This window comes from Vulpes vulpes, chromosome 3 (assembly GCF_048418805.1).
Source record: "Vulpes vulpes isolate BD-2025 chromosome 3, VulVul3, whole genome shotgun sequence".
NCBI lineage: Eukaryota > Metazoa > Chordata > Mammalia > Carnivora > Canidae > Vulpes > Vulpes vulpes.
The window spans coordinates 116,555,446-116,578,404 of record NC_132782.1 but is presented as its reverse complement, the minus strand read 5'-3'; the positions used below and the strand labels follow the sequence as shown (position 1 = coordinate 116,578,404).

Here is a 22,959-nt window from a genome sequence, read left to right as displayed (position 1 = left end):
AAGGAAAACAAGAGGACTTGTGTTCGGAGTTGTGTATCCTTTAGAAAGGTGTCTGTGTTAGGTTTCATAATATTCCCAGTCCCACACTACTTTGTTTTTTGGAAAAAGAGCTGTCTGTTTTAAAGATTATAAATAAGCAGATTTGAAAATGCATTACAAGACCACAAAATGAGGGGCACCTAGCTGGCTCAGTTTGGAAGAGCATGTGACTCTTGATCTCAGGGTTGTGAGTTTGAGCCTCATGTTGGGTGTTGTGATTACTTAAATAAGTAAAACCTTAAAAAAAAAAAAACTACAAAAAAGATCTACAAATGAGATTGCACCTAGTGACCTATGAGTAGAACAAGGTTGAATCATTACTCTACCATGTTTTAGCCCCAAATAAAAGCAAAGGAAGAGGAATTGGTTCTATATGTTGTTTTGAATATGCTTAGATGATGGCTGAAGAACTTCATGGTCTGATTTCCGAGATAGACTGGCTCACTGAACCTGTATTCAGGCACTGTGAAAAGAAACAAGGTATGAAAAATTGAATCATGGACTTAAATAGTTGGATTCTTAAGCATTGAACCCTATTTCTTCTGATTTTGTCAAAGTCTAAACACTGCAAGTCTAACTTTTCTTAGCTTTATCTATTAATGAATCTGAGTTTTAGCAATACTTCAGTCTTAAATGACTGACAGATGAATCTTCTCAGGATTGCCCTTTGTGGTGCTTTTCCTTGGACAGCAAGCTTAATGCCAGCTTTATACCTGCAGAAAAACGAAGGGATGACATGATGGATCCAATCCAACCAGTTTGCTCTGAGGTGCTTTCGAATTCTTCTTGGAAAACCACAAAGAAAATTGCAAATGTCTTGGTCATCCCCATCACAAACACATTTACCTAAATCAAAGCAGACCAAAGAGTCCAAGTCAGGTGGTGAGGCAAGCCATTACAGAGGTTACAGCAGCTTGTGCTTAGATTGCCTCTCTCCGCGCTTCTCCACCACTCTGCCACCAGCCCCAGGTCGCCAGTATTTTTTTAAGACTTTATTTGTGGGAAAGAGAGAGCACATGAGCAGGGGGAAAAGGCAGAGAGAGAGGAAGGAGCAGAGACTCCCTGCTGATCAGGGAGCCCATGCTGGGCTCAGTCCTAGGACCCCAGGATCAAGACCTAAGCCCAAGGCAGATGCTTAATAAACTGAGCCACCCAGGCACCCCCGGTCATCAGTATTAACCAGTTTGTTGGTTTCACATTATACATTTTGTATTTTGTGAGGCGGCCATGCCCTTGGAGCCTCTTGAGTACTTTACACAAAAGCATCTCATTTAATCCTCATTACAAAGTTATGGAGTCAGTCTTTTTTTTTTTTTTTTTTTGCAAAGTGTGGTTTAGGGAGATTAAAATTCGCTCAAGATGGGGGTGAGTTTGAACCCAGATAGACTAACTCCAATAGGATGGCCATATAATGTCTCATCCAAATGGAAACTCACGAGGGGTGCTTACAGCAGTTGAGCATCTGCCTTCGGCTCAAGGCGGGATTCTGGGTCCAGAATCGAGTCCCGCGTCGGGTTCCCTGCATGGAGCCTGCTTGTCCCTCTGCCTGTGTCTCTGCCTCTCTCTGTGTGGTCTCTCAGGAATATATAAATACAATCTTAGAGAGTGGAAAGGAGCACTATTATTTTATGCCAGAACAGCAAAAGTATACAGGTTGGAGGCTCACCTTATGGTGGGTCATGCACCCCTTCCTTTTCTTTTGTCTCAACTAATCCCCCTGGCCAGCACCGCCTTCTCCCTTCCAGGAGGAGGAATATCCCTTTTGAGGTCAAGTTTTCTTTCTGTTGCCTTTTAACATTTGTTTCTTAGAATTCTACTTATCCTGAGGGCAGTGAAGAGCAGAGGTCAGGAGGGGGAAACTGGACAGGAAGCCACCCAGCCAGGGTTTGAGGCACTCAGCACAGGAGCCACGTGTACTCCAGGGACTTCCAAACTTCCCCTTTCTTTTTTTTTTCTTTTTTTTTTTTTTTAAGATTTTATTTATTCATGAGAAACAGAGAGAGAGAGGCAGAGACACAGGCAGAGGGAGAAGCAGGCTCCAGGCAGGGAGCCCGATGTGGGACTCGATCCCAGGACTCTGGGATCACACCCTGAGCCAAAGGCAGACGCTCAACCACTGAGCCACCCAGGCGTACCCCCCTCCCTTTCTTTTTTTCAGTGGCCTTAGCTTTCCAAGGCCACTTTCTATGCTTCCAGCATGGCTTTGCATCGCTTATGAGCCACAGACCCTGGGCTTCCTTTTCACTAATTACATTTTCTCTGCCTAGTATGCATTACCCGCTGTCGTTCACTCATCTCACTCTGTACCTGTTCCATAGACAGGTACAGATTTAAGTTCCCACCAGCATATTCATAACATCATAGTTCCAAGTAGTGTTCTGCAGTCAGCCTGCCTTGGCCTGAATCTGGGCTCCACTTCCTATAAGGGGTGTGATCTTGGGCAAACTACTTCACAGAAGTCAAGCTTTCTCTTTTGTAACGTGAAGATAAAATGTTACACTCATAGAACTGAAGATTGAGAGAAATTCAGGTAAGTTATAGCACTTGATGATACTCAAGCTATTAACTATGATAAAGTTGGGTATGGTGAGAAGAGGATCCTTTAATGTTTTCCCCATTTTTATTTGATAGTAGCAACAAAATTGTCCTTATTCAGAGTGAACAGTGCCATGGACACCTGGCCAATATACATTCACAAGTGAAAAAGACATTTTATCAGGTCCTTGTTCAGGCAATGTGTAATCCTCATATTTCTCAAAGTTGCTTCTATCTGGAAATGAGGCTAGAGAGCATAGCAAACCTCAGGCGGCCCCCACTTGTTTACTCAGTTCAGAATGCACAGTGGCTATTGCATCCTTTCCTGAGCTAGGGACGCCACAGTGAAGCATCATTCTGTAAAATACCCTTCCTCTTTTTCTGTGGACATGGGTTCTGGGCTGGTGTCTAGATGATTGCTGACCTTTCCTTTCTTAGCCACCTGAATTTGGCTAGGTTCTATTCCCCCCAGTTCAGTTTCCTCTCTGGTCTGTCCTTGGTGGGTGGGTGTAGCAACAGTCAGTGGATAGGACTTGCCTTTGATGAGTGGGTCTGTGTCTTCCACTGTGTGTCAAGAAAGCCAAGGACACAGCCTTTGCATCAGCTCTGCCTCCCTCCCTTAACTTGTAACTTTCCAACTTTGTTTGTATCTTGGCTCAGATATCAAAAATTTTTTTCCCAAGATCTGGATTTTCCCTTAGTTATCCAAGTAGACTAGGTAAGTCTATATTCTAGGACTTCATTACTTCATCCTGGCTTTCGACCAAGGTAGGTGGGTTTGAGTCCTGTTCCGGAGTCCACCTCAGACATTGTAAATGGGCTCACCCCCAAATAAAAGCCCCTAGAAGTTCTCCCATGGCTGACTCAGCCACCTCATTTTAATTGTATCTTCAAGAGCAATCCCCCCCCCCCCCCCCACACACACACACAGAGCTCCCTCAGATCAACTCTCAGGACAATATTATCTTGGGAAAGGGGGGCTGGATCAGCCACAGTGGCCCCTTTTGAATAGAGAGCATCAGGCTTTGTCAGAAAGGATTGGGTAATTATTGTTTAACAACTTCCTTCTACTCTGGGTCCCTTTCTGTTATCACCCCAGCTCTTCCTTCCTGGACTACACAAACTAGAGAGCAGTCTTAGGTTATCTCTGCTTCCTCACCTCCCACCACTGACAGGGAGGCTACCAGAGGCTTCCTTGTTGCTGAACTAACAAACCCGTCATCAGTTCTGTGGCATCCAACCTCAAGGCAGCATCTATTCATCTTAGCTCCTGGATATTTCTGCCTTTGCTTCTCTGGTGCTGCATCGTAGCTTCTCCCACTGCGTCTTAGTTTCCTCCGTGGGCTACTCTCCACCAACCCCGAACATCACAACATCAGTTTTCTCCAGGCTTCTGCTGAGTTGCTCTTCTCCCCATCCCTGGTGATTTTACCCATCCTGCCTATTGGTTCAAGCCGACTGATGTATGCTGATGACTCAGATTTCAGTATGCAGATCCCGTGCTCCACCTGCATGTGAGCTGCTGAACACATTATTGGTGACATTACAGGTCCCATAGACCCTGCCCAGGATTAAACCATCCAAGCATTTTCAAATATTCTTCCCTTCTTCATGTGTCCTCTAACTCAGTGAATGATGCATCATCCTCTAAGTTACTCAAGCCAACAACCCAGGACTCCTTGATTCCCTTTCTCCCTGGTATACTCTGTTAACTGTCCAAATCTTATAGGCCTGTCTCCTCCATATTGCACTGACCTGTTTTCTCCATCCTCATTGTTACTGTTTAATGGTCTGGTTATTAGGAGACACCTGGGCATGATGCTGGGGTCCTGGGATCGAGTCCCACGTCAGGCTCCCTGCATGGAGCCTGCTTCTCCCACTTCTCCCACTGCCTGTGTCTCTGCCTCTCTCTCTGGGTCTCTCATGAATAAATAAATAAAATCTTTTTTAAAAAAAATCTGCTTATTAGGTAGTCTTTCTTATCACCAACTACACTGGTCAAATAACTTCTATCCCTAGAGGATAATTAGGAAAAGTAAGACTCGTTATTGGGAAGAAAGGTGGGAGATCTGGAGATCCTCACCAGTAGTGCTGGTTCTGCAAAGCCTGTGATTTGGGGAGGTGGGAGCCCCTGGGAAGGCTCTCAGACAGGGCATCCTTAGTTTCCTTATTAGTGACACTTCTCGGAGAAAAAAAAAAATCCACATTCTTTGGTAATGAAGCTAATGTTTAACAAATAGTCCTCTGGTTAGGAGATTTGTATTACATAAATCCTGCCTGAGGACCTGTGACCCTGCTTTCTCCTCTGTCACTAGGGCATGGCATGATTTCCCATCATCCTATTTACGGAGCTCTTAGTGATCACATTGTGGACTGCAGGATCGTTAATTAGTAGTCACCGTGACCCACAGTCCCGTCTTTGTGAGGTTCTTACTGTAAGGCAGAGCAGGGGAGGAGGAGGACAGGACAGATAGGGTATCTTTGTGGGTACATCTCAAAGTTAGCTTATTTGGAAACACAGAATGTGGAGCTGGTGCCACTGTTACAGTCTTGTTTGGGACATAGCTGGAATGGGACTCAATATTCTAGAATGGCCATGTTAACAACTCAGATCACTACTATCTCACAACAACCTTAAGAGCCTCTGGAGGAGGAGGAGGAGGAGGAGGAGGAGGAGGAGGAGGAGGAGGAGGAGGAGGGAAAGAAATTAATTAGAAAATGGGATGCCCGGGATGCCTGGGTGGCTCAGTGGTTGACCATCTGCCTTCAGCTCAGGGCATGATCCCGGGTTTGGGGATCGAGTCCCACATCCAGCTCCCCGCAGGGAGCCTGCTTCTCCCTCTGCAAACATCTCCATCCCCCAGGAGAGAGGGAGGTTGCCGCGGGCAGAGCTGGGAACCCACCCAACATCAATGTTCAGCACCTCCCAGTGCTTCCATGTATGATCCCCTGCACATCCTAACGCCATGCAGCCAGGGTAGAGGCGCTGCTGGAGGCAGAGCATCCTCTAGGTGTCGGGGTGGTAGCAAGGAGGGGACCAGAGGGGAACTGGCTTTCGCTCAAGGAGGACGTTTTCAACCTTCTCTGAAGTTCAGTGTAGGCCACGGACTTTGGCAGCTCTCAGCAGTTCTGGCTTTGCTCTGAGCCCTTCTCCAGAGGAATCCTCTTGTGGGCAGTAGGAAAGGGGAAAGGAAATTCTTACCAGGAAGAAATGAAATACAATCATCCATCCCCAACCTCCATCCAGGGCTTTAGTGTAAGGTCGGACCTTCCTTGCCCTCTGCACCATGATGGTTGGTCCCTGTGACAAGACCAAGAAAGATGATTCAGTTGACAAGAAACTGATGTAAACCTTTAAACTTTGTCTGTGATATAAAACCACGTGTATTATTTTTAGCCTTACCCCTTTAAAAATAGATGATTTCCTGATTTCTAAATTGTTTACAGACTCTGATCTCAACCTCAAAAATGCAAGCAGGGCATCTTTGGGGGTTTTCTGGAGGCCTGCTGCCTAGCTTCACCTGGCAATCCAGATGACTCTGACAGTTATCTTGAGGCATGTCCTTAGTTACAAGTAAAATCTGCCTGACTACAATGTCTCCCTATCTCTGTTTATTCCATAATCACCATCCAGACAGAACCATAGGACAGATGAGAAAAAGCTAGTGAAAGGCCATGATTTGAGGGACATCAAAGCTACCACAGAGATCTGAATGGCATCTGAAAGAGGACCACTCGTTTAATTTCAGGCAGGAATTGCAAAGGAGGTTACAAAGCCTGACCCCACTGTGGCGTGGCCGCTCTGAGCACTGTCCTCCATGTCCTCCCCCTAGGTCTACAAGCCACATCCTAGGGGAAGTTGTCCATCATCCTCCGATCCTCTGTGTGAGCTCCTGACTTAAGAGAAATAAGGAAGAGAGGAGGAGCCTCGGGTTTAGGAATTCCCTTTACTAAGCAGAGGCTAAAATGAAAATATTCTAAGGGACTAACTACATGGAGACAACAAGATGCAATGACTAGTCCTCGAATGAATCCTGTACCAGAAAACGAGTCATAAAGGACTTTGGGAGGTCAGTTGGCGAATTCTGAATTGTGGACTTTCTAATAGACCGTGTTAAATCTCCTGAGGGTGGTGGTGGTCTTGTGGTTCCTGCTAAGAGCATGTTCTTGGTCTCAGGACTGAAGTATCATAGAATCTGCTATTTTCTCACAAGTGGTTCAGTATATATAGAAAGAAAGAAAGAAAAACAGCTCCGGGATGGGGCAGGTGCGGCCGCAGCGCCTGTGCCTGGCCGCAGGTAAGCAAGCTGGGGAGGGGGTGGGGGCTGGGGGCAGAGGCCCGTTGTTCAATACCTAGAAACCCAACCCCAACACACAGCCCCGTTTTTATTTTACCTTTGATGTGGTATTCAGCAAAGGAATCCACCGATGAGGCAATCTGGGAAGAAAAATATACAATTTCCTACAAAGTTACTCTTTTTTAAAGGCCTTTCTTTCCGCTGTGAACACGTGTGCGCATTCTAAGTCTGTGAGGCTGGAGCCAATGCGGTCACTCCTGCCAGTGGACTTTACTTCCCGAGGGGAGGAGGAAACTGCGATTTGACATCATTCCAGGCCCTCCCTCCACCCATCTAGACTCAGAAAGTAGAATTTCACCCTAGGCTCAGAAGCAAGTATCAGAGTAAACCAAGTAGAAAATCCTTTTTGGTAACTAGTGTTAAATTAATCACACAAGGAAGCCATTACACAGCGGGAACTCTAATGCCGAGGTGGTTCATGTAGGCAAACCAAAATCTAAGCCTGTAAATGCCTTGAAGTCACCAAATTAAAATGGGAAGGACAGGGGATCGCTGGGTAGCTCAGTGGTTTGGAGCCACCTTCAGCCCCGGGGCGTGACCCTGGAGACCCCGGATCGAGTCCCACGTTGGGCTCCCTGCGGTGGAGCCTGCTTCTCCCTCTGCCTGTGTCTCTGCCTCTCTGTGTGTGTCTGTCATGAATAAATAAATAAAATCATAAAAAAAAAAAACACTCACAACTTCCTTGCTTTGCATCCACCTTTTCTTTATAAAAGCCTGTCCCTGAGCTCCTGTTGATAGAGTGCTGCTAAATACTTCTGATTTAACAATGCCTGATTTGAACTGATTTTTGCTCAAATAAACTCTTAACCATATTTACTTAATATGCCTCAGTTTACCTTTTAACAGTTCTAGTATCAAAAAAAAAAAAAAAAACAGTTCTAGTATCAGAAGAGGGAACAAAAGAAGGAGACACCTGTGCACCCCAGGAACAAGGAGCAAGGGATGCAGGTACCCCACAAGCCCAGAGCTTGAGGCTTTCTCGCTGCCTCTTCAGGTCAAAGGCAAGGCCCTCTTGGATCCTAGCTCCACTGCTGTCAGATTCCAAACTGTCAGCCTTTATTCAAGCATTTCTTTTTAGGGACTGGGTTCGACTTAAAAACTGGCCTGGCTCTGGGGACAGACAAGGTCCAATTTAAACTGGGCTGGGTCCTGTGTGAGGCCTGAGGTGAATAAAATATGGTGTTAAAGCTGAACAGGCAGCTTGGCCTTACCAAAGGTGATCAACCTTGGATGATGGTGGCCACAGCGGAGAACTTTTAATTTAGGTGAATGTATCCACTTATGTGGTTCCCTAGAGATAAAAGAGTCTTAGCCAAACACTCACTATAAAAGGTAGGTGGAAAACAATTTTTCCTCCTCTACGATTTCTGGTGACCAGAATGAGACCTCCTGGGACACCCCACTCACTCCAGAGCCTGCAGAGGGGATCCTGGAAAAACTGCTAGAAGCCAGCAAAGGGTGAGAATTCCTACCAAAGTGAGCTGTCCTGGACCTCTGTCTGTGGTGCCTGGTCGAGAGGAAGGTAAACTTCATGCTGTCCCTTCTTTCCGAGGTCAGACTGACAGGAGAAAAACATTTTTGTTTTAATTTTATTTATTTATTTATTTATTTATTTATTTATTTATTTATTTATTTATTCATTCATGAGAGAGAGAGAGAGAAAGAGAGAGAGAGAAGGGCAGGCAGAGACGCAGGCAGAGGGATAAGCAGACTACATGCAGGGAGCTCGACAGGGGACTCGATCCCTGGTCTCCAGGGTCACACCCTGGGCTGAAGGCGGTGCTAAACCGCTGAGCCCCACCCCCCCCTTACATTTGTGTAAGACTTACATCTTTGAATTGTGGCTCATGAATTTCTACTTGGACAGCGGTGGTTGGCAGTCTTTTCCTGGAGACAGCTACCTTTCCCCCCTTTGTCTCATCTCTGTCCTGAGAGCTTGTTTGGCTCTTCTGCCCCTTGGGACCCTTGGGAGAGCAGGGAGCTCAACTGCAGGGCTGGAGGCCTTAAAATCATAGTGGGGCACCAATAGGGCTGCACCCCGAACGCACTAGTGTCCTATTGGCCATGGCTGGCTGTCAGAGGGATTCCCAGAAGTCTTCTGTACAATTCCTTTTGGGAATAAGTCTGGGTCTTGGGGGGCAATATCTCTTGCACTTTCTTGGGGGCACCTCTTCTGTCCATAGTTAAGTCAGAAGAGGTTTGTTAGTTTGGGTTTTGAATTCACCTGATACGGATACCTTTGGTTTAAAAGAAAAAGAAAAATATTTACTGTTTGTCTAGCTAAAAAGTGTTAATATAATATTTGAAAGGTTTTTTTTTTTTTTTTTTTTTGAAAGGTTTTTAGTGAGCTCTGTGGTCAGAAGTTGGCCAGATTGGAAGCTGATATTCAGAACCTGTGAGGAACTTTTTAAAAGGCCCTTTTCCTGGGGCGCCTGGGAGGCTCAGTCGGTTATTAAGCTCAGGTCATGATCGCAGAGTCCTGGGACTGAGCCCTCTGTCAGGCTCCTTCTCCCCCTGCACCCCCTACTTCACGCTGGCTCTACCTCTCTTGTGCTCTAGCTCTCTCAAATAAAAAAAAAGCTTTTTAAAAAATTAAAAATAAACAAATAAAAAGGCTGTTTTCCCTAAACTAAAGTGAAAGTATGTACCCAGAAGGGAAAAAAAAATATTCCCAAGCTACTGTGAGAGGATTTACTAAATCATAAAGGCACACAGCTTTACCCTAGAATATGAGAATCTTTTAATTTCCATCTTAGTTGAAATACCCCTGATAAATAATAAGTAAAGCAGCAAATTAAGATCATGTAAGTGGATGGGAGGGTCAGCTGGCCTCTTGATGACGTTCAGGGTGCAACCTAGTTCTTTGAAGAATCAAAAGCAACTGTACTGTCTTGACAAATCTCATCTTTACAAGAACAAAAATGTGGCTCTAGAAACAGTTCAAAGTCTGCCATCCATTTTACCACCCCCAAACCTCTCTTGTTCCTCTCAAAAAGCTTGTAGATACTGAAAAAACAACAACAACAACTGGATTTGGGGAATAAAAGTCCTTTTTCCTGGAATTTATATCTTTTCCCTGTGCCTTTGAGATGTAAATATCCTACTTCGGTTCTCCAGGTACCCAGGGCCATTTCCTGGAAGTGCAGACTTCAGGGAGATAATTCTTACCAGAAAAGACAAAAGAAAAATGGGAGTTGCCGGTGGGGGGCCCTGCTTGGAAAGTAGGAGAAAGTTATATGAGGTTAGGTTAAATGATGGTATTCACTGAATATCTACATTATCAAGTAAGATAGAATACTAGAATATTAATTATTGAACATAAATTTATTTACTTTTGGCTCCTTATGCAGAGGAACTGAAGATGTGAGTCTATTGGTATGTTTTATGTGACATTGAAAAATTTATGAGGAAGGCTACACTACTAGAAATTATCAAACGTATTTATAAATTCTCCAGTCCATGGAATGCTAGTTTAGCAGTCCACAATTGCTTACTTCTCTATTTTCATAAGAAATTAAGGATTCTAAAAAAAAAAAAAAGAAAAGAAAAAAGAAAGAAAGAAATTAAGGATTCTGAGTTAAGGATTCTAATTAATGTATAATTAAAACTTAGTATGGGTGAAAGGAAACAACTGTGTATGAAAAGGAGGGGGGGAGAGTAGAGTGTATTTTTTTTTAAGATTTTTATTCATTTATTCATGAAAGACACAGAGAGGCAGAGACACAGGAGGGAGAAGCAGGCTGCATGCAGGGAGCCTGACTTGGGACTCCGATCCCAGGTCTCCAGGATCACGCCCTGGGCTGCAGGCGGGCCACCCGGGAGGGCTGCCCCTAGAGTGTATTTTTTATTTTTATTTATGTTTAAGTTTTTTGTAAAGTTGATTTATTTGAATAATCTCTACACCCAACTTGAGGCTCGAACTTATGACCCCATGATCGAGAATTGCATGCTTTTCTGACTGGGCCATCCAGGAACCCCTAGAATGTGTTTTTTAGATAAAGAAAGTCACAAAACTGGGATGCCTGGGAGGCCCAGCGGTTGAGCGCCTGCCTTTGGTTCAGGGCGTGATCCCGGGGTTCCAGGATCCAGTCCCACGTCGGGCTCCCTGCAGGGAGCCTGCTTCTCCCTCTGCCTGTGTCTCTGCCTCTCTCTGTCTCTCATGAATAAATAAATAAAATCTTAAAAAAAAAAAAAAAAGGCACAAAGGACATTTTTTTTCCACGAAGTCTTCTTGCCAGTTATTGTTTTACTCTGATTTCTTTGCAAAAGTGCTTCATTTCTAGGGAGATTCATGGAAAGGACTCTGACAAGTACTCTAGAATATAGGTTTCTTTTCTTTTCTTTTTTTTTTTTTTTTAAGATTTTACTTGTTTATTCATGAGAGACACAGAGAGAGGCAGAGACACAGGCAGAGGGAGAAGCAGGCCTCATGCAGGGAGCCCGAAGTGGGACTCGATCCTGGGACTCCAGGATCACGCCCTGGGCTGAAGGCCGGGGCTAAACCGCTGAGCCACCCAGGTTTCCCTAGAATATAGGTTTCTGGTAACTTGAAGATCATAACATTGAGCTGGGTAAGAATTTCCAAAACTAATGGAAAAACTGGATTAAAACAGAACAAGAATTGGGACACCTGGGTGGCTCAGGGGTTGAGAGTCTGCCTTCCGCTCAGGGCATGATCCTAAGTCCTGGGATCGAGTCCCCCGTCGGGCTCCCTGCATGGAGCCTGCTTCTCCCTCTGCCTGGGTCTCTGCCTCTCTCTTTGTGTCTCTCATGAATAAACAAGTAAACTCTTTTTTAAAAAATAAATAAAACAAAATAAATAAGTAAATAAAACAAGAATTAACAACATGAGATTAAATGAATTTACAAGGATGATTATAATTTTTTTACAGCTGTTTCTTTGAAACATTGCTGGTTCCTTAGAGTTTTGTTTTCCAGATTTAAGGAAATCTTTTTCTCTTTAGTTATGATTTAAGGCAATTTGGTAAAGTATAACTTTGTAAACAGAATTGAAACAGTTTTTCTCCCTATCTGATCCGTCCCAAATTCAGAAATTTGTTGAATCATCTTATTTCATGACAATATAGTTATTTGCATAAGCTCAGTAACAATCTGTCCTTATAACAGGATATAATAGAAAACATTGGTTATGGGGACTGCTGGGTGGCTCAGTGGTTGAGCGTCTGCCTTTGGCTCAGGATGTGATCCCGGGGTCCTGGGATTGAGTCCCACGTCGGGCTCCCTGCGTGGAGCCTGCTTCTCCTTCTGCCTGTGTCTCTGCCTCTCTCTCTGCGTGTCTCTCATGAATAAATAAATAAAATCTTAAAAAAAAAAGACATTGGTTAAGTTATCAAAGTTTTGACTGGAATGTCATTATTTGAGAATATGCATAAAACATGTAAGTAAAATATGCATAAAATATGCATTTGACCAGGCAGTTTTAAGGAACTAAAGTTGATTTTATGGAGCCACTAAAACCCTTTGGAAAAACTGGCCTAGTACCTTCTTTACAGCATTCCTAGCAGCCTGAGTGAGGAAGGTTACTTTGTGGCAGGCCCAGGAAGGTCAGGCTATCTTAGTGATGTAGTTTTGGAATCAAGGTGAGGTTTGGTGGGGTGAGGTCTGGAGCTGAGGACCAAGAAAGAATTCTTGAGACATCTTGGTGCAAAATGGTGGTTTTATTAAAGCCCGGGGACAGGACCCAAGGGCAGGAAGAGCCGCTGCCCTGGGGTAATGAGGGGTGGCTGATTATATACCTGGGAGTTGGAGGAGGTGAGGAAAAGGGAGGATTTACATAGGGGCACCTGGTGGTTCCGTGGTAGAGAGTCTGCCTTTGGCTCAGGTCATGATCCTGTTTTGGGATCAAGTCCCACATCGGGCTCCCTGCAGGGAGCCTGCTTCTCCCTCGCCCTAGGTATCTGCCTCTCTTTGTCTGTCATGAATAAATAAATAAAGTCTTAAAAAAATAAAAGGATTTACATATGCTAAAGAGGACCTACAAGATCCTGGAAGCCTTGCCATTGTCAAAGTGAGGTTGTTTTTCCCTCTAGCAAGGCATTAAGATAGTTGGGAGCTTCCTGGAGCTATGTCACAAATATCTCACCCAGGATTTGGAGGGGAGGGTGCGGTTTGCAGGGTGTGAGCCTGTGCTGTGTCCTCAGCTAGCCTTCTGCTCCCCATCATTTGGGACCTCAAAGACAGAGACATTAACCCAAATCTGTAGGTTTTCTAGGTGAAGTGTGATGATGAGGCCTTGACTTGGCGGATTCTTTTCTTTGACCTGGAGAGACTTTAAAAGTCAAATCTAAGATTTCTCATTATAACTTCCAGCAAAGCAGATTTAAAAAGAGCCTATATGATCAATCATTATTATTATTATTGCACCTGTGTAAGTAATTAGGGCAAGTCTAATGAGACTAGACTTACTTGCAACAGATTACAGTTGACCCATGAACATGTAGGGGCCAAGGGCAGGCTACTACAAGATAGGCCACTTTATTTATTTTTTAGAAGTTTTATTTAAAAAATAAAATAAAATAAAAGTTTTATTTATTTATTCATGAGAGACACAGAGAGACAGAGACACAGGCCGAGGGAGAAGCAGGCTCCATGCAGGGAGCCCGACGTGGGACTCGATCCCGGTGTCCAGGATCACGCCCTGGACTGAAGGCGGCGCTAAACCCGCTGAGCCACCCAGGCTGCCCAAGATGGGCCACGTGAGCATGGATATTATTTTGAGTTAAAAGCAATCAAAACCCTTAAGATTCAGGAAAGGCTCCTTACATCCCCTACAACTGCCTGCCTGTATCAGGAAGAGAGATATTAACAGGTTCCTATTTACCTAAGAAACTTATCTGTATAACCTTTGTTTTCCAAACACCTGTCACATTGCTAATGGCTTTTCTTCCTTTGTATCCTCAGAGCCCTATCCCTCAGGGCGTGAGCATCAGGTTGTCTCACGGTCTTTACAATTTTATGTCTGTAGATTCTCTATTATTTATGAAACTAAGTTTTTCTGTTAATCTTACATCAGTTGATCTTTAGTCCAGCTAGAAGGACCTTGAAGGACATAGGAAATTCTTCCTCCCCAACAGAGGTCAGATTCTAGTGCTGTTCAGTTTTTGAAGTTTTGCTATCTACTTGTAAACCAAACTGGATTCTGAATTCTAGTTACCTCACAGATCTGGTTACAATTCTCCAAATTAACATTTCCAACCTTTTCCCCATCCTTTTGATTTTAAATCACTAAGAACAAGTAAGGACTTTGAACTTCCATGGACACCAGGTCCATCTTACCACTCAGATGGCAGCCAAATTTCAAGGACCAAAATCGTGGGTCCAGATCTCCAGTTTGAAAGGGCTCCTTCAGTCTCTTGGAATTGCACACCAGCTGGAGATCTACAATTAAAATAGGCTAAGGAGGTTCCTTCCAGAAGCAGATAGCATCTTTAGGTGGACAGCTCTCCTGAGATCATGGATCAAGAAATTCATCTTCAGTATGAAACCTTTATTCTTCTTGCCTTTCCTCAACTGCCTTTTTTTCTGTGTTAATGCACAGGGAGACAATGCTCAGTAATTCTGGCAACTATTGCTGAATGTACTGCCATTGCTGTGTAACAGAGGCCCTAGGCTTTCATCCCAGAGTGGTTTTAGATAATAGAATTGCTTTAGATTACCTGTTGGCTGAACAAGGAGGAGTCTCTACCTAGCAAGTATCTCCTGCTGTACCTGTGATAAGTTTTGGAATATACGTGAGGCCGGGAGCCGAGGACCAAGAAAGCATGCTTGAGAAGTCTTTGGTGCAAAATGGTGGTTTTATTAAAGCCCCGGGACAGGACCTGCAGAATTGGGGCAGAAGAGGAAAGGGAGATTTCAAAAGGATTTTCATATGCTAAGGAGCATCTACAGGATACTGGAGGTCTCGCCATTGCAAAGTTAAAGATCCTTCATCCCTCTAGCAAGGCATTAATATTAACACAATGGGAAGCTTCCAGAGGAATGTCACACATATCCCACCCTGGGAAACCTGGGGGGGGGGGTGTGACACCTGAGGGGGGTGTCATTTGTGGGATATCAGCTTGTGCTTTGTCCTCTGTGGGCCGTCTGTTCCCCAACACCTGGATCAAGGCACCTGGTATCATAACAAATACAAAAAATGTTCATTTTTTGAACCTCTTCGCTAAAGCAATAGGACACCATTAGACTGAAGGGGGTGCAAATGCTCAGGGAGCCTACAGAAGCAAACCCCACTCTGAGCCCATAAATGCCTGAAGGTTACAAGATTGTTACTTAAGGACAACCAAACACAGCAAACTGGGCTTTAAGCTATATATCCAATCAATAATTTCCTTGCTTCTGGATTTTCTCTATGAAAGCCTCTCCCCAAATTTCTATTGGCACAGTGTTCCTACTTCTGGTTCAGTGCTGCCCAATTCAAATCGGTCTTTGCTCAAACTCTTAAATTTTTCTTTATAGGATTATACCATTCTTTTTTTCCCCTAAGATTTTATTCATTTATTTATTTTAATATTTTATTTATTCATGAAAAACAGAGAGAGAGAGAGAGGCAGAGACACAGGTAGAGGGAGAAGCAGGCTCCCTGCAGGGAGTGGATGTGGGACTCGATCCCAGGACCCCGGGATCACGCCGTGAATCATTGAGCCAAGGGATCCCAACTTTGTGGTTTTTTAAGCATGAAGACTCTTGAGTCTGTTTTCAAACCTGTAAAATGTAGCTAATACTACTTTGCAAGTTTTCTGTGAGGACTGATATAGATAGAAGAAACAGAACCAGTAGATCCACCTGGATGCGCGCGCGCGCGCGCGCGCACACACACACACACACACACACACACACACACACACACACACCATCCTACTCCAGCAGCATATAATCACACACAATCCTACTTGAGTTGCAGCTCCTAACGGACTAGGAAATCAGCCATCTCCAACCCTCAGCTCTCTGCAGCCCTTTTTCCATCCATGAATGTGGGTGCACCGTGCCCGACCTCGAAGGTTGTCACAGAGAATGAGAAGGTATATTCGTTTATGAATTTCATTCAATAAAGGCCAGGCTCTGTGCAGACCGAGCGGCTAGGTGTAGGTAGGGTGGCTGAGGATGCGGCATAAGGCGTGGGCAGGGGCTGGATCGCCCTGTGGGAGACACACAGACTTCAGGTCTTGTTCTAGGAGCAATGGGAAGTTTAGCACCGTGCCTGCTACAGTGAGGCCCTAATACACTGTTAGGAGGCGTGACCACCAGCGTATCTTGTTAGAAATTCAACATCCCTAAAGTCAAACCCAGCCATTTTTGCTCTGTTATTCTCCTGAGTTGACTGCTTTTTTCCAAAGAACCCAGTTCTTCCTAGCTCTAGATTATCCAGTAATCTCTAGCCCTGCATTCTTTTGTTCCCTTTCTGCCAATTTTTTATATTTTTATTTGATCCTGTGCTAGACTTTATTTTGCTGAGCCTATTCCTCTCTGAAATGGGGATAATAGCTTGTAAGATTAAATGAGCTAAATGCATGTAAATTGTTTAGCATGTGTCTAGTACGTAGCAAAAACTTAAAAGATTGGTTCTTATCACTCAGGATTAGAATTGGAAATACAGAGCAGCCACGGTGGCTCAGCGGTTTAGTGCCGCCTTCAGCCCGGGGCCTGATCCTGCAGATCTGGGATGGAGTCTGTGTCTCTTCCTCTCTCTGTCTCTCATGAATAAATGAATACAATCTTAAAAAAAAAAAAAATTGGAAATACATACTGAGGAAATTTTTCTGCTTGAAAAATAGTTTGGTCTACCTCATCAGATTAATCAATAGGCTCAAATTTATTTGACTTACATATCCCAAATTCCATTCTGCTAACAAGATAAGGCCCAGGAATCTTTTTTTTATTTTTTTTTAAGAATTTATTTATTTATTCATGAGTCACAGAGAAAAGCAGGACATAATAGGAGAGGGAGAAGCAGGCTCCATGTAGGGAGCCCAATGTGGGACTGGATCCCAGACCCTGGGATCACACCCTGAGCCGAAGGCAGACACTCAACCGCTGAGCCACCCAGGTGTCCTATTTTTATAATTTTATTAAAAGGGAGTCAAAGGGATCCCTGGGTGGCGCAGCGGTTTGGCGCCTGCCTTTGGCCCAGGGCGCGATCCTGGAGACCCAGGATCGAGTCCCACGTCGGGCTCCCGGTGCATGGAGCCTGCTTCTCCCTCTGCCTGTGTCTCTGCCTCTCTCTCTCTCTCTGTATGACTATCAAAAATAAATAATTAAAAAAAAAAAAAAAAAAAGGGAGTCAAAGCCTATGGTGACTTCTCATTTAACAGATTCTTAAGAAAAAAAAAAAAAGATTTTATTTATTTGACAAAGAGAGAGCACAAAGGGGGGGGGGGGATCAGGGAAGCAGACTCCCTGCTGAGCGTGAAGCCTGATGTAGGGCTCATTCCAGGACCCTGAGATCATAACCTGAGCTGAAGTCAGATGCTTAATTGACTGAGCCACCCAGAGGCCCTAAAGATTTTAAGTAACCTCTACACCCAACATGAGTTTCAAACACACAACCCTGAGATCAAGAGTCACAAGCTCCACCGACTGAGTTAGACAGGCACCCCTGAGTTGGGAGTCTTAAATCCAAAAGGTTTTTCTGCAAATCCCTTAGTTACACAAATGCAAAATGGGGCAGCTAAGAGTACATACCAGGGTCATCAGTTAAGAGTACATCAGTTAAGAGTACATCAGCTAAGAGTACATACCAGGGTCATCAGTGAGAATGAGTTCCTGGTACAAGTACTTAGTGATATTAGCTATATTGTTGTTATGCGGTGGGCTTGTTAATTATAGGCTTAATTTGTTTTATTTTATTTTATTTTATTTTTCTTAATTTGTTTTAAATATCTATGGACACTGTGTGAGGATGTGTGTAGTTCGGGAAGCTTCTGAAAAAGAAGAGAGTAGGGGATCCCTGTGTGGCTCAGCGGTTTGGTGCCTGCCTTCAGCCCAGGGCGTGATCCTGCAGTCTGGGGATCGAGTCCCACATCGGGCTCCTTGCATGGAGCCTGCTTCTCCCTCTGCCTATGTCTCTGTGTCTCTCATGAATAAATGAATAAAAAAGAAGAGAGTAAATTGAAAAAAAAAAAAAAAAAAAAAAGAACAAAGAACATTTGATAAGAATTTAAAGAATCCAGAAAAGATCCAAGCTTTCCTCTGACCAGATTTATTGAACATAAGAAAACTCTACGTACAAAGTGACCTGGACATGCTGCTTCAAAACATGATCCTTTCTTACTAATGTTAAGTCAGTCCATTGGGTGTCCAAAAGCAGTTTACTCTAAAATTACTCTAAAATGGCCAATGGATTTTGTCTTGATACTAATGCACACTAAATAAATGGCCTAACTATTGGAACTTTAGTCGTTCTACAAGATAATCAACATAGGTAGGATGGAGCCTCTACGACAGGCTGCTGGAGAACTGATGAGACGTCAAGAGGCCATTTTGTGCACTGCCACCGTGATGCCGTCATGTTTCTGGATCATAATATTCCTGAAAGACAAAGCGAAAGATATTCAGTAAAATGTTGTAAGTGGGAGACTGTTGAAGATTAAACATGCTGTTTGGTTTAGGACACAACTAAAAAAAATATTTATCTTTTTTTATATACAAAAGCAATATATCAACACAAACATTTGTGAAATAGAGAAAAATATAAAATATGAAAAATTAAACGAATCTATAATCCTACTGCTCAGAGACAACCACTACTATGTTGTTACCTACATGTATATCATACACACATTTACCCTACATGTATATCATGCACACTTTCTCTTTCTACAAAGCTGTGATCATACTCTGCACAGTTCCGTATTCCTCTTTCACCATTTATAAAAAGGAAAGGATCTGCCAACAACTACTTACCCATTATCTGACTCTAGACACACCACAGGAATATCAGTGGGGTCTGAGGTCAGCTTAGCTGCTTGCTGGGCTAGAACAGATATCACCCCAGCATGCTCATCGGACAGGGTCCCACGGCCTGGAAGACAGAGATGTCACCAGGTCACTAATTGTCCAAAAAGGAGTCTAGAGCTATAATAGTACCTCTCATTGACTTACTCACAAAAAGAAGGCTCAGTTCACGGTCTTTTAGGTTAGGTACTGAAATGAAATGATTTTGTCTTGATACTAAGCTGGTTACATAAGTAAGGAAGCCAGAGACAGTTCTTAAATCAATAAAGCATCAGGAGACACTCAATTTTCAATCATTCTCATCACCATCTCTAAACACGTCCTCATGCATATAAGGAAGCTGTAATTGAAATCCATCTGAAAGCCATAAACTCATTTTACAGGAACCTTTCTGAAACCAAGACACTCAGAGGTGAATTTGACAAAAAGCAGTCAGAAAGGGCAAGAGACTCTTGAAACTAATTCCTCATGTGACATCTCATTTCCTTTTAGTGAGCTCAACCTCAAAGGAGTTCAGCCCTAAGATCACGTTGACAGTGTATGAGAATATTCTATTATTTCTATTAGAGTAAGCTGGCTGTTTTCAAATATCAACATAACTGTTTTTTGTTCATGTTTGTTTTAGCCTGTAGATAACTAAATCTTGGGTGCCAGATACCAAAAGTAATGACTAAGTTTATTATTTCCACATAGGAAGGTGGCACAAGGGGATCCCTGGGTGGCGCAGCGGTTTGGCGCCTTTGGTCCAGGGCGCGATTCTGGAGACCCATTATTTTATTTTATGATAGTCACAGAGAGAGAGAGAGAGAGAGGCAGAGACACAGGCAGAGGGAGAAGCAGGCTCCATGCACCGGGAGTCGGACGTGGGATTCGATCCCGGGTCTCCAGGATTGCGCCCCGGGCCAAAGGCAGGCGCCAAACCGCTGCGCCATTCAGGGATACCCCAATTGAAAAATTTTAATTTTCTTTTCTTTTCTTTTTTTTTTTTTTTTTTTTTTAAGATTTTATTCCTTTTAGAGAGACAGCACCAGAAGGGGAGAGGGGCAGAGAGAGGAGGAGCAGGTTCCTGCTCAGCAGGGAGACCGACCTGGGGTCAATCCCAGGACCTGGGCCCCGGCTCAGCACCAGAGCAGAAGGCAGGTGCCGCCTGACTGAGCCGCCCAGGCGCCCCGGGAAGGTCTCCCCTTTCTAATCCCGTTTGGAGACAGAGTCCCTCTGACAGAGGTGCCCCTCAGGTGGCAGGCCAGCGGGACGTGCGCGGGGAGGGGAGAGGGGCTAGGCTCCCGGCCCTCCCCCGGGGGGCGCACGGCGGGGACTTACAGCCCAGGTTCAGTCCTTGCGAGTCCGTGCACAGGACGCCCACGATGGAGGGGTTCTTCATGCTGCTTCCGGGGGCCGCGGGGGAGGGAAGCACAGCGGGTCAGAGGCGGGGTTAAGTGCTCCGCGCCGCGCCTGCGGGGGCCCTGCGGACCAGGCTCGCGCTCTACGGGCGCGGCAGTGCGTCTGCGTCGGCGCCCTCCGGAGCGGGGGCGTCGCGGTGACCCGGGGTCAGCCCGGCGCCCGAGCCAACGTGTCTGGGGGGGCGGGGGCGCTGTGCCCCGGGCTCGGGCTGGGCGCGGGGCTGCGGCCGGAAGCCCTGAGGGGCGCCTGTCGGCCGCCGCCCGCGGAGAGGAGCGGGTCGGCCGCTCGGGGCGGGGCGGGCCGCGCGGGACTTCCGGGTGTCCCCGCCGCGACCTCGGCACGGGCCGCGGGCCGCACGACTCACGTGTCCTCCAGGTGCTGCTCCAGGGTGGCCTCCATGCCGCCGCCGCCGCCGCCTCAGCCCCGGCCGGGAGCGTCGGGCCACGTGACGCGACCGGCGCCCCGGGGACGGCGCCGCCAGAGGGACAAACTTCGCCGCCCCTCCGCCCGCGGTGCCCAGGCGCGGGCCGTCCCCGCCCGTCCCCCTCTCGCGCCCGAGCAGAGCAGAGGGAGCGGCAGAGGAGCGGCCACGCACTGCCGGGCGCCGCCCCGGGCCCAGGCCGCGACCTGAACCCCGACCTGAGCACCTGAGCAGGGGCAGGAGCCTAGTCCTCATGGCCCCCCAGGGCGCCCCGGATTAATACAATCTTAAAAAAAAAAAACCTCTTGGAGAATATTCTTTCAGCCCATTGCCTGCAAATGTATGCTCTTACTCATTTTTTTTCTTTTTTTAGGCAAAATTGACACAATACTGGACATGCAGTTATGTAGCTGGCCTTTTTCACAGAATTTAGCATAAATGTCTTTACATGTCAGTAAGTATCCATTTACATCTGTTGTAGTAATTGCAAAATACTCCATAGTATAGTTGTGCCATAAATGATTTAAGTGAACCCTTATTAGTGTCCAGTTAGTCTGTCAGTTTTGGGGGGAGGGCTGGGTACTACATACCGCGTTAAGTATCCTTGTAGCTGAATATTTGTGCACGTTAAAATTTTCCTTATGATAAATTACTAGGATGGGATTCCTGGGTCGAAGGCTACATCCCCAGCTGATAGACTCGCAGCTTCCTTAAAACTCTAGTCTTCAATGTTGTAATTCAGGAGTTTCAGACTTTTGCCTAGAAAAATTATTTATGTTAACATAGTTTGGGCCATTTAAATTTTTAAAAAATTAAAGTTTAGGAAAAGCAGCTTAAAACTACCTTTGAAAGAGCGTTAAAAACTTTGCCCTCGGGGATCCCTGGGTGGCTCAGGGGTTTAGCGCCTGCCTTCGACCCAGGGTGTAATCTTGGAGTCCCAGGATCGAGTCCCACATGGGGCTCCCTGCATGGAGCCTGCTTCTCCCTCTGCCTGTGTCTCTGCCTCTCTCTCTCTCTCTCTGTGTCATGAATAAATAAAATCTTTAAAAAAAGAAAAAAAACTTTGTCCTCTGCCCTCCGAAGTCCCGGGGGCCGGAAGCTTGGCTCTGCGACAGCGCCCCCTATGGCCCAACGCGCTGTAAAGCTTACGGTACTAGGACTTCGCCCTGGTTTGTGACCTCCCCGGCAGAGGTTACAAATTATACCTCCTGTGTAATTCTAACTTGAGCCATATTTGTAATTTTTTTTCTAAATTTTTAAACATTTTATTTATTCATAGAGACAGAGACACAGGCAGAGGGAGAAGCAGGCTCCATGCAGGGAGCCTGACATGGGACTCGATCCCCCTTCTCCAGGATCACACCCTGGGCCGAAGGCAGGCGCTAAACCGCTGAGCCACCCAGGGATCCCCCCCACCCTTTTTAAAAAAAATATTTTTATTTCTTTATTCATGAGAGACACACACAGAGAGAGGCAGAGACACAGGCAGAGGGAGAAGCAGGCTCCCTGCGGGGAGCCGGTTGTGGGACTCAATCCCGGGACCCCGGGATCAGGCCCTGGGCTGAAGGTGGTGCTAAACAGCTGAGCCACCCAGGCTGCCCCTGATGGGTCTTTTGGGAAAGGAACTGTAAGTGGTGAGGCACCTGGCTGGCTCAGTTGAAGGAGTGTGCAACTCTTGATCTAGGACTTGTCAGTTCGAGCCCCATGTTGGGTGTAGAGATTACTTAAAAAAAAAAACAAAGAAAAAAGCAAAACCTTTAAATCTTGAACTTTTGCCACACTTATCCTCATCTTCCTCCTCTCCTCCATAAAACAAGCTCTTAAAATCAAAGTCCCAGGAGGGCCCAGCAGAGAATGGCCATGCCCACATATCCTGACTGGCGAGTTGGAGGTGAGAAGCACAGTTGGGGCAACCAGACCTTCTAGGTCCTCTTGCTGCTGTTGGCCTCAGAGACCCTGGCCCCTCTTCCTTCACCTCTCAGGAGCAGAGCCCTCCTGGGGGCTCCACTGAGGATGCACAGCTCTGGTAGAGGGTCTGGTTCTCCCTTGGTCCTATAGGTCTGCTATCCCAGGCCAACCCTTGGTCACTCTGGCAGTGCTTAATATCACAGGCCTGCGGTGGAATGAGCCGGAAACCTGGCTGGGGAATGGGCCCTCGTGTGCCACTAGGGGGCACCACGGCCATGGAAAACTGCTCAGGCTGGAGGATCCCAGGTGAAGGGAAGCGATCCGCAC

The 22,959-nt window shown here is 45.6% G+C and overlaps 2 protein-coding genes across 6 annotated transcripts in view; both read right to left on the bottom strand.

Annotated features, from left to right (window-relative positions):
- SLC16A4 (solute carrier family 16 member 4) overlaps nt 1–7,153 on the bottom strand; it is a 37,634-nt gene extending 30,481 nt beyond the window's left edge. For 2 of the 5 annotated variants that reach the window (XM_025996399.2, XM_072754335.1), the window contains exons 1-3: nt 6,970–7,134; nt 5,777–5,875; nt 753–885 (exon numbers count right to left, since the gene is read on the bottom strand). In XM_025996399.2, coding sequence (XP_025852184.1) covers nt 753–885; nt 5,777–5,863 — 220 coding nt within the window. In that variant the 5' untranslated portion in view covers nt 5,864–5,875; nt 6,970–7,134. Of the gene's footprint in view, nt 1–752; nt 886–5,776; nt 5,876–6,969 lie in introns of all 5 variants that reach the window. The other 3 variants (XM_072754337.1, XM_072754336.1, XM_025996400.2) reach the window with 2 other exon arrangements.
- Nucleotides 7,154–18,126: 10,973 nt separating this feature from the next.
- Nucleotides 18,127–20,790, bottom strand: LAMTOR5 (late endosomal/lysosomal adaptor, MAPK and MTOR activator 5). The gene is made up of 4 exons (XM_025996401.2): nt 20,668–20,790; nt 20,223–20,284; nt 18,852–18,969; nt 18,127–18,476 (listed from the first exon to the last, which is right to left on the bottom strand). Exons 1-4 carry the CDS (start codon nt 20,700–20,702, stop codon nt 18,416–18,418), a joined length of 276 nt encoding a protein of 91 aa, XP_025852186.1. The 5' UTR covers nt 20,703–20,790; the 3' UTR covers nt 18,127–18,415.
- Between the last annotated feature and the right edge of the window lie 2,169 nt (nt 20,791–22,959).

Bases quoted from the DNA above. Each gene is read 5' to 3' on its own strand.
- LAMTOR5 (XM_025996401.2), bottom strand. From the start codon at position 20,702: ATGGAGGCCACCCTGGAGCAGCACCTGGAGGACAC. The intron at 20,285-20,667 runs GTGAGTCGTGCG...CCCCGGAAGCAG, and splicing joins GAGCAGCACCTGGAGGACAC to CATGAAGAACCCCTCCATCG. The intron at 18,970-20,222 runs GTAAGTCCCCGC...TCTGTCTTCCAG, and splicing joins GCAAGGACTGAACCTGGGCT to GCCGTGGGACCCTGTCCGAT.